Source organism: Triticum aestivum, chromosome 4B (genome assembly GCF_018294505.1).
Source record: "Triticum aestivum cultivar Chinese Spring chromosome 4B, IWGSC CS RefSeq v2.1, whole genome shotgun sequence".
NCBI lineage: Eukaryota > Viridiplantae > Streptophyta > Magnoliopsida > Poales > Poaceae > Triticum > Triticum aestivum.
Genome location: NC_057804.1, coordinates 647,654,792 through 647,665,712, shown reverse-complemented (window position 1 = coordinate 647,665,712; position 10,921 = coordinate 647,654,792). Strand labels below are relative to the sequence as shown.

At 45.3% G+C, this 10,921-nt stretch overlaps 1 protein-coding gene across 2 annotated transcripts; it reads right to left on the bottom strand.

Moving 5' to 3' along the window:
- Positions 1-8,987: 8,987 nt before the first annotated feature.
- On the bottom strand, positions 8,988-10,667 carry LOC123089599 (short-chain dehydrogenase TIC 32 B, chloroplastic). Of its 2 annotated transcripts, none has more exons than XM_044511233.1 (3): positions 9,906-10,667; positions 9,579-9,795; positions 8,988-9,364 (listed from the first exon to the last, which is right to left on the bottom strand). In XM_044511233.1, exons 1-3 carry the CDS (start codon positions 10,499-10,501, stop codon positions 9,176-9,178), a joined length of 1,002 nt encoding a protein of 333 aa, XP_044367168.1. In that variant the 5' UTR covers positions 10,502-10,667; the 3' UTR covers positions 8,988-9,175. The 2 variants fall into 2 exon arrangements, with proteins under 2 accessions (XP_044367168.1, XP_044367169.1); XM_044511234.1 differs by having other exon boundaries at positions 9,224-9,364; positions 9,579-9,838.
- Positions 10,668-10,921: the final 254 nt, after the last annotated feature.

Here is a 10,921-nt window from a genome sequence, read left to right as displayed (position 1 = left end):
TACTATGCCGACGGTCTGACACAAGTACGCTGACGTGATCTACTTAAGAAAAATGACACAAGTACGCTGGACCTTGTGGGAAATATATAATTTTGTGCAAATCAAAGAAGAGAGTCTCCCACAAGCTTGGGGGAGGCTTCTCCGATTACTTAATGCTTTGCCTGATCATCCACTTAAGAAAAATGAAATACTTGATATCTTCTATAATGGACTAACTGATGCTTCCAAGGACCACTTGGATAGTTGTGCTAGTTGTGTTTTCAGGGAAAGAACTGTCGACGAAGCTGAATTATTATTGAACAATACATTGACTAATGAAAATAATTGGACTCTTCCTGAGCCAATTCCTGAGGCAATTCCTGAACCAATTAAGCCAACTCCTGAGCCTATTCCTAAACCTACTCCGAAAAAGAGAGGTGTTCTATTTCTCAGTCCTGAAGATATGCAAGAGGCAAAGAAATCAATGAAAGAGAGAGGTATTAAAGATGAGGACGTTAAGAATTTACCTCCTATTGAAGAAATACATGGTCTTAATATACCGCCTGTTGAAGAAACACATTGTCTTGATAACCCGACACAGGTAGTAAAGGCAAATTCTCTCTATAGATATGATAAAGATGAAATCCCGTCTACTAAATTTCATAGTCCATGCTTAGATGAATTTGATGATTTCATGAATAGACAAGCAAATTTCAATGATTATGTTGGTAGGCAATTGAAGAATGATGCTTATATGATAGGACGCTTGAATGATTATATAGCTAGAGTTAAAGATGAACTTAAACTCACTAGTAAACATGCTTCTATGATTGCTACTCAAGCTGAACAAGTACTTAAAGCTCAGAATGAATTGATAGTTGAATTAAATAATAAACATGACTTTGTCGTTAGAGTGGCTACTAGAACTGGAAAAATGACTCAGGAACCTTTGTATCCTGAAGGCCACCCTAAGAGAATTGAACAAGATTCTCAGAATAATAATCTAGATGCTCCTAGTTCTTCTAAGAAGAAGAAAAAGAAGAAGGATAGGACTTTGCATGCTTCTAGTGAACCTAATGTAGAAACACGTGAGAATCCTAATAATACTTCTATCTCTGATGCTGAAACACAATCCAGAGATGAACATGAACCTGAAGATAATGTTAATAATGATGTTCATGTAGATGCTCAACCTAGTAATAACAATGATATAGAAATTGAACCTGCTGTTGGTCTTGATAATCCACAATCAATAAACCAACGTTATGATAAGAGAGATTTTGTTGCTAGGAAACATGGTAGAGAAAGAGAACCATGAGTTCAAAAACCCATGCCCTTTCCTCCTAAACCATCCAAGACAAAGGATGATGAGGACTTTGAGCGTTTTGCTGAAATGATTAGACATGCATGCGCTTAACTGATATGCTTAAAACAAACCCTTACTCCAAATATATGAAAGGTATCATCACTAATAAGAGGAAAATACCTGAAGCTGAGATTTCCACCATGCTTGCCAACTATACCTTTAAGGGTGGAATACCTAATAAACTTGGTGATCCCGGAGTACCCACTATACCTTGCTCTATTAAGAGAAATTATGTTAAAACTGCTTTATCTGATTTAGGAGCCGGTGTTAGTGTTATGCCTCTTTCCTTGTACCATAGACTTGAATTAAGTAAGTTGACACCCACTGAGATATCCTTGCAAATGGATGATAAATCAACTGCTATACCTGTCGGCATTTGTGAGGACGTGCCTGTTGTTGTTGCGAACGTTACTATCTTAACAGACTTCGTCATTCTTGATATTTCCGAGGACGATAGTATGTCTATTATCCTTGGTAGACCCTTTTTAAATACTGCAGGTGCTGTTATTGATTGCAACAAAGGAAATATCACCTTTCATGTTAATGGAAGTGAGCATACGGTACATTTTCCGAGGAAACAACCTCAAGTTCATAGCATGAATACTATTGAGAAAATTCCATCAATTATTATTGGAGGTTTTGAATTTCCTCTCCCTACTGTCAAGAAAAAGTATGATATTCTTATTATTGGGGATGTTCATATCCCCGTTGAGGTAACCTAGTGTCACTTCGAAATTTCTCCGGTTCCGTGTTATTCGGAATGAGTTTGTTAACAAGACTTGATCAACCTTGTTAGTGGATTCATTTTGATGATCATGAGATGGATGAAACTAGAAGGCAAAACCTTCTGTACCCTCTTTTTACTTTCTGTTATTTAAAATAAATAAAGCAAAAATATTATTATCTGGCTATTTTCTAAATTATCCGTGCAATAAAAAATATCTCGAAAATAAAATTACTCCAAATGACGTGCAAATTTAGTATGATTTTTTATGAATTATTTGAGGATTTTAGGCACTGAAAACACTGCAGGGGGGTTTGCCACCTGGCCACGAGAGTGGAGGGTGCGCCCACACACCCTGGGCGCGCCCCCCTGTCTCGTGGGCCCCTGGTGGACCCCCTCCACTTATGCCAGCACCCACACACTCCATCTTCTTCCCAAAAAATCCCCATCCAGCTCAAGCACGAGTTCTAGCTCATTTTGCTGCGATTTTCGATCTCCTTGCTCAAAGCTCCATTCACAAAACTGCTTTGGGAGATTGTTGCTTGGTATGTGACTCCTCCATTGGTCCAAATAGTTTTTGTTCTAGTGATTTGTTCATTGCAAATCCTTGCTGCCTTGGTGACCCTGTTCTTGAGCTTGCATGTTAAATTTATGAGGTCCCAAGTAATTTTAATGCATGATATAGGCTCTAGGCACTTGTAGGAGTAGTTTCTATCAATCTTGTTTAGTTTTATTTACTTATATTTTGAAGTTACTAAAATTTCAGAAATATTGCAGAAAAGAAATATGTTTAGTAAAATATACCAAGGAGGTTCCTCAGTAAAGAAAGGACCTAGACTTGCTATGCGTGAGCAAGACGATGAACCACCAAGGGAAGCTGAAGTGCAGTCTTGTGAATGGCCGTCAGAAGAGTTTATGGTTAATGCAGACATTAAAGATGAATTTGATGCATATGTGCATAATGCCGATCTTGAGGACTTCATGCAAGATAAGTGTCCTCAGTACTACTATCTAACTGATTCGTTCGTGAGAAGGTTTAAATTTTCATCTCCGCGTAATTCTCATAGTGTCCTGTTTGATATTTATGACAAATCATATACCATGGACCTGGAAGATTTTACTACTGCTTACAAACTCCCGCAGTGGGGAAGTGTTAATGATCCCCACAAATCTGAATTTAGAGATTTCCTTGCTAGTATTACTATAGGAGAATCTAGAGATATTACACAAGCTACCATAGGGAGCATTCATTTTCTTGCTATACATTATTTTGCTCTTTTCTTTGGTAGATGCATTAACGGTAAAGATGAAGCATGTCATATGTGTGTCCCTGATCTTTCTGTCCTCAAAAGTGTTGTGTTAGGTTATAAAGATTATAACTTGGGGGCAATAGTTGCACGTAGGTTGCATAAGAATGGTAGATCTGGAGATTTATTTGGAGGAATTTATGCTACCCGTGTGGTAAATTATCTTGGTATAGCCCCACGAGAGGGGGATATGATGTTACCTCTTGCTTATTTAGATTATGACGCTATGGTCAAACATCATTTTCTTAAGAGGAATGAACAATTCCTCCAGTATCGACTAATCTTTGACAGACATAGCTCTGTCCATGTCACTCTTCCTGCTCCTTTCCTTTTCGATTACCAGGCAAAAGGAAGATGTGTTGTTACCAGGGAGGAAGTAGCTGAACACGAGGGGAGAGCGGAGGCGGCTCGCCAACATGTCGTAGCCCAGGAGGCATTTGCTGCTGCATCTCAGTACGACCCCAGTTACAATTACGGATATCAGCCAGGCTACCCATGGCCATAGACCAACTTAGGCCAAAAGCTTAAGCTTGGGGGAGTACGTATTTCTCACCGACTTTACATTCATGTTCACACACTATTCTAGTCGTCGGTGCTCATACTCTTTCATTGTATTATCCATGCTAGTTTAATTTTCTTTTTCTAGTTTTTTTCTTGTGTGTTTGATAAACCTTAAGAAAAACCAAAAAAATAGTTAGTTTAAATTCCATGCTTGTAGTAGAAATTAAAATGAAAACCCAAAAAGATTTCTTGTTCTTCTTTTATTTGTTGGGAGCTTTCCCGTGTAAATAGTTTTATTTTCTTTTCTTTCCTTTGGGGGGTTGAGAGTATAATACCATATTAAAAATGTTTAGTGGCTCTCATATGCATAATTGTTTATTTAACTTAGAGAACATATTATCTTGTCTTCTCTCTTAAAATGAATGCTTGCAGATTCCAGCTTAGTCCAATGCACGTGCACTATTATTATTATACACATCGTTTGGTCGTGCGAGTGAAAGGCAATAATGACGATATATGATTGACTGATTGAGATGAGTGAAGCTGGTATGAACTCGACCTCTCTTGTTTTTCTAAATATGATGAGTCCATCATTCCTGATTTAGCTTATTATGAAGTAAACATATTTGCAATGACATTTAGAGATTATAGTTGCTTGTGTCATGCTTGATTAGCTATGAGTTATAATGGTTTACCTTGCATACCAACATGCTATTGGAATGATTATGATGTGGTATGATGGGATGGTATCCTCTTTTGAATAAATTGAGTGACTCGACTTGGCACATGTTCACGCATGTAGTTGAAACAAATCAAAATAGCCTTCATGATATTTATGTTCATGGTGGATTATATCCTACTCTTGTTTGTACTCAGTGTGAATTAGTTTTAATGCATGTTTATGACGTTTGTCGCTCTCTCAGTTGGTCGCTTCCTAGTCTTTTGCTAGCCTTCACCTGTACTAAGCGGGAATACTGCTTGTGCATCCAAACTCCTTAAACCCCAAAGTTATTCCAATGAGTCCACCATACCTTCCTATATGCGGTATTTACCTGTCGTTCCAAGTAAATTTGTATGTGCCAAACTCCAAACCTTCAAATGAAATTATGTTTTGTATACTCGAGTAGCTCATGTTTCCAATAGGGCTGCCTATATCTTCCATGCTAGGTGGGTTATTCTCAAGAGGAGTGGACTCCGCTCCGCAATCATGAGAAATGGCCGGTAACCGGGATGCCCAGTCCAATGATCCAAAAAGATCAAAGCAAATCAATATAATTAAACAAAACTCCCCCAGGATTATTGTTAGTTGGAGGCACTCGTTGTTTCGAGCAAGCCATGGATTGATGCTTGTTGGTGGTGGGGGAGTATAAACTTTTACCATTCTACGTGGGAACTGCCTATAATGCATGTAGTATGGAAGATACAGCCATCTCATAGTTGTTGCGTTGACAGTGAAAGTATGCCGCCCAAAATGTTATTCAAACTCTATTTTAAAATCAAGCTCTGGCACCTCTACAAATCCCTGGTTCCCTCTGCGAAGGGCCTATCTATTTACTTTTATGTTGAGTCGTCATCTTCTTATTAAAAAGCACCCGCTGGAGAGCACACTATCATTTGCATTCATTACTATTGGTTTATATTGGGTATGACTTGATTGGATCTCTTTTACCATGAATTACAATGTTTAGTTAGTCCTTGGTCTTTAAAAGTGCTCTGCATTTATGTTTTGCGGTCTCAGAAAGGGCTAGCGAGATACCATTTTATTATATCATGTTATGATTGTTTTGAGAAAGTGTTGTCATCCGAGTTTTATTATTATCGCTCGCTAGCTGATTATGCCATTGATATGAGTAATTGTGAGACCGAGGTGTTATTGTGAGCATGGTTAGTTCATAATATTTGCTGAAACCTGAATGCTGGCTTTGCATGTTTACAACAACAAGAGCAAACAGAGTTTGTAAAAGTTTTTCTTTATCACTTTCAGTTTATCAACTGAATTGCTTGAGGGCAAGCAAAAGGTTTAAGCTTGGGGGAGTTGATACATCTCCAACGTATCTACTTTTCCAAACACTTTTGCCCTTGTTTTTGACTCTAACTTGCATGATTTGAATGGAGCTAACCCGGACTGACGCTGTTTTCAGCAGAATTACCATGATGTTGTTTCACGCGTAGAAAACAAAAGTTCTCGGAATGACCTGAAAATCCTCAGAGACAAGTTTCAGAAAATATAAAAAATGCTTGCAAAAGATGAAGACCAGGGGGGCCACACCCTGTCCACGAGGGTGGGGGCGCGCCCACCCCCTCTGGGCGCGCCCCCTGTCTTGTGGGGCCCCTGCAGCTCCGCCAACCTCAACTCCAACTCCATATATTCCGTCTTGCGGAGAAAAAACAGAGAGGAAGTTTCATCGCGTTTTATGATACGAAGCCACCGCCAAGCCCTAAAACCTCTTGAGAGGGTTGATCTGGAGTCCGTTCGGGGCTCCGGAGAGGGGGATTCGTCGCCATCGTCATCATCAACCATCCTCCATCACCAATTTCATGATGCTCACCGCCGTGCGTGAGTAATTCCATCGTAGGCTTGCTGGACGGTGATGGGTTGGATGAGATTTATCATGTAATCAAGTTAGTTTTGTTAGGGTTTGTTCCCTGGTATCCACTATGTTCTGAGATTGATGTTGCTATGACTTTGCTATGCTTAATGCTTGTCACTAGGGCCCGAGTGCCATGATTTCAGATATGAACCTTTTATGTTTTCATGAATATATGTGTGTTCTTGATCCTATCTTGCAAGTCTATAGTCACCTATTATGTGTTATGATCCGACAATCCCGAAGTGACAATAATCGGGATACTTCTCGGTGATGATCGTAGTTTGAAGAGTTCATGTATTCACTATGTGTTAATGCTTTTGTCCGGTTCTCTATTAAAAGGAGGCCTTAATATCCCTTAGTTTCCACTAGGACCCCGCTGCCACGAGAGGATAGGACAAAAGATGTCATGCAAGTTCTTTTCCATAAGCACGTATGACTATATTCGGAATACATGCCTACATTACATTGATGAATTGGAGCTAGTTCTGTGTCACCCTATGTTATAGCTATTATATGAGGAATCGCATCTAACATAATTATCCATCACTGATCCATTGCCTACGAGCTTTTCATATATTGTGCTTCGTTTATTTACTTTTTCGTTGTTATTGTTACGATCACTACAAAACCCAAAAATATTACCTTTGCCATCTTTACCTTTTACCACTATTACCATTACTATCATACTACTTTGCTAATAAATACTTTGCTGCAGATATTAAATTATCCAGGTGTGGTTGAATTGACAACTCAACTGCTAATACTCAAGAATATTCTTTGGCTCCCCTTGTGTCGAATCAATAAATTTGGATTGAATACTCTACCCTCGAAAGCTGTTGCGATCCCCTACACTTGTGGGTTATCACCCGTCGACACGAAGGCAAAGGTCTGTGCTCTGGAGGGGTCTCTCGCGTCCGATGGAGCGTTTTATCGCTCTATTGTCCGTGCTTTGCAGTACTTGACACTGACTCGCCCCGACCTGTCGTACGCTGTTCAGCATGTGTGCCTCCATATACACGCCTCGCGTGACTCTCACTGGACTCTGGTGAAGCGTATTCTCCGTTACATACGCGGCACCATGTCCTTGGGACTCACCCTGACGGCCTCCGCCTCCACCGACCTCGTGGCCTACTCGGATGCTGACTGGGTTGGCTGCCCCGACACGCGACGCTCTACGTCAGGCTACTGCGTCTACCTTGGGCCCTCGTTGATCTCTTGGTCATCGAAGCGGCAGCCCACGGTCTCCCGCTCCAGCACCGAGGCAGAGTATCGCGTCGTGGCCAACGAGTGGCCGAGTGCTCTTGGATACGTCAGCTGCTCCAGGAGTTGCTTTGTGATGTTCGCAAGGCCACTCTTGTCTACTGCGATAACGTCAGCGCGGTCTACCTCTCCACCAACCCGGTGCACCATCGACGGATGAAGCATATTGAGCTTGATATTCACTTCGTGCGCGAGCAGGTTGCCCTTGGCAGTGTTCGGGTTCTCCACAAGCCGACGACGCAACAGTTTGCTAATGTGATGACTAAGGGATTGCCTACTCCCGTCTTCGAGGAGTTTCGGTCCAGTCTCTGTGTCTCCAGCGACGCTTCGACTGCGGGGGGTGTTGAGTATGTATTTTGTACTGCACGTGTATTGGAGTTGTGGTCCACCTCCTAGTCTTGTATAGTTGAGGTAGAGGTCTTTCCTTGTATTATATATGCGTGCACCAGCACCTCAATCAATACAACGATTATTGTATTGCAAAACATCTTTCCACAGTGTGCATCAAGCTATGCAGAGACCGAGCATTCTTTTGATGTGACTGTATCACCTCGATATATCAATTCAATAAATGTTGTTTATTTATCGAAAAAAGGAAGCAGCCGAGCCAGGGAGAAAGCCCGCGAGAGCAATCATGCGGCCGTCGATGCGTACGAACGTAGCCCCTCCCGTGTCCAAAGCATCGGGCGCATATGGAACGCCCGGTCGACGAGTCCAATCGAACGAGACAATTCGGGCCTTCTGTTCGCCCATTCATGCACGCACAGCACCATCGCCATCTCGTATATAGTACTCCCTCCGATTCTTTTTTCTCTGCGCATAAGTAGCGTTCCAGATACCAAGAAGAGCCCAGCTGGTTGTTTTTTGGACTGTTTTACCCTTGTGCATGCATGGAAAGCGCTGGACATTTTCAGTTACTGCATGCATTGGATTGGCCGGTCCATGTGGCTCCTCTTATCTCTCCCAGACCCGCAGTACGGGCCCGCTGCATGGCGTGATTCATTGGCTGCCATTTCGTTGCAGCTGCCAAAGCAATGCTAATTACTCCGGTCAAAGGAGGGTATGCTCGGAAACTTGCCAACGCGCGCAGACTATTAAGGAAAAAATCAAAATAAGTTATGCGCAGACTAAAGCGGATCGGAGGGAGTACTTCCATAGGACCAGAGCGTGCGTGCGTGCATGCGTGCGGCACTGTGGCATGTCTCACTTCTCTGACACCAACGCCGCAGGCTACTACAGGACATATATGCACATCGGAATCTCACTGACAAAATACAGGAGTACTACAGTCTACACCGACCACCAAGTCAACAACCTCTAGTCTACTAGTATGTGGTAGTATAATACACATGGATCTTACAGAAACACGATCACTAATATGAAGCAGAACGAACCGAGCGAGGAATATGATCTTTATACGGTTGATGGACACCAACTAGTCGGTTACTCAGATGTTCCTGTCCGGTTGACTGCTTGAGGCATAGATCATGTCCTCCGACGCCTGCCAGAGCCGCGCGGCCTCGCGGCGGCTTGCGGCGGCCGGCGACGGCACTGCCTCGTTGCAGTCGGCCAAGTAGCGGCCGGACACGCCGGCCAGCCTCGGGTGCACCGCCGCGTAGCACGTGGTCGCCGCAGCCTGCACGCCATAGGGTACGTCAGTAAGAAGCGGCGGTGCATTAACTGCGAAAAGCAGGCAAAGCCTTGCCTTCCGGCGCGGCGCGGCGCCGGCAGGCGGGGCTAGGCGAGAACAGAGACGTATGCATGGCTTGGGGCCCGCCCGACACATGGAGCTAGCTAGGGCCGGGATTAATTAGGGAGAGATGAGGTGGGCGGCACCGTAGATTAATCACCTGTGGGATAGTCTTGAGCAGCTTGGACAGCAGCACGAAGACGAATTCAGTGACGAGGCCCTCTCTGTCGCGGTTGAGGCGGGTCCTGACGATGCCCGGGTGCACGCAGTTCACCGTCACGTCCGCGCCCATCTCCTGGAGGCGGGCGGCGAGCTCCTTGGTGTGCAGCACATTGGCAAGCTTGGACACCGCGTAGGCCTGCGTCGCGTCGTAGGGTCTGTACGCACGTATGTGCACATGCACATGCCAAGGTTAATAAACTATTGGCGAGTTAGGTGAAAGATCGATTGGTTAACGAGAGAAGAGGAGGAAAGATGCGATGCTTACATCTTGCGGCGTGTGACGAGCTGGAGGTAGTCCGCCCAGTCGCCGGAGAACCAGCCGTGCACGCTGGACGACACGTTCACGATGCGGCCCTGCACTCCCGTGGACGCCGTAGTCTCCGCCATCCTCCCCAGCAGGAGCTTCGTCAGTAGGAAATGGCCGAGGTAGTTGGTGGCGAAGGTCATCTCCACGCCGTCCTCGGACAGCGCGAGCTGGCCGTGCGAGAACTTGCCGGCGTTGTTAATGAGTAGGTGGAGGGGCAGGCCGAGGGAGAGGAAGCGGCGGGCGAAGTCCCGGACGGAGGCGAGCGAGCTGAGGTCCAGGTGCAGCACGAGGACGTCTGCGCCGGGGCACTCGGCCAGGATGCGCGCGCGCATGTCCTCGGCCGCCTTGACGCTCCGCGCCGGGATGACCACCCTCGCCCCGCGCTTGGCCAGCACCCGCGCCGTCTCCGCCCCGATTCCCGACGTGGCGCCGGTGATGATGGCCGTGAGGGAGCAGAGGTCGGGGCAGGCGGCCGTGACCTCGTCGGCGGTGGACTTGGAGCCGAACCCGCTGGCGCCCGAGGAGCCCAGCAAGTACCTAGCCGCCTGCAGCATCTTCGGCCTCCACTCTTGGCCACCCCAACCGGCCGGCCACCGCGTCCGCGGCGCACGTCTATCTTCCTGATCGACTCACTGCACGGCCGCAGAGCTAGCCCGCTGCTAGCTTGCCAGAGAGGAGAGGGAGAGCGTGGCTGTGGACGGAGGTGAGGAAGTTAATGGCGCCGGCCAGAGTTATATAAAGCTCGGGGACCTCGCTCGTGCCCAAGCCCAAGTACGCTGCGACGGACGGAGCTAATTTAATTCTTCTCCCCGATGATTTGATGGCATTGACTGCGGGGCGACCGTGCGAATTACCTCGGTCGGAAGGACGTGCGGGGCGTGCCCGTGGCCGATCGGTGCCGCTACTTGCCGTCAATGCGCCGCCCGCCCACTGGTGATATTGATCGCATCGTTTTTCCGTCCGGGCATATCAGG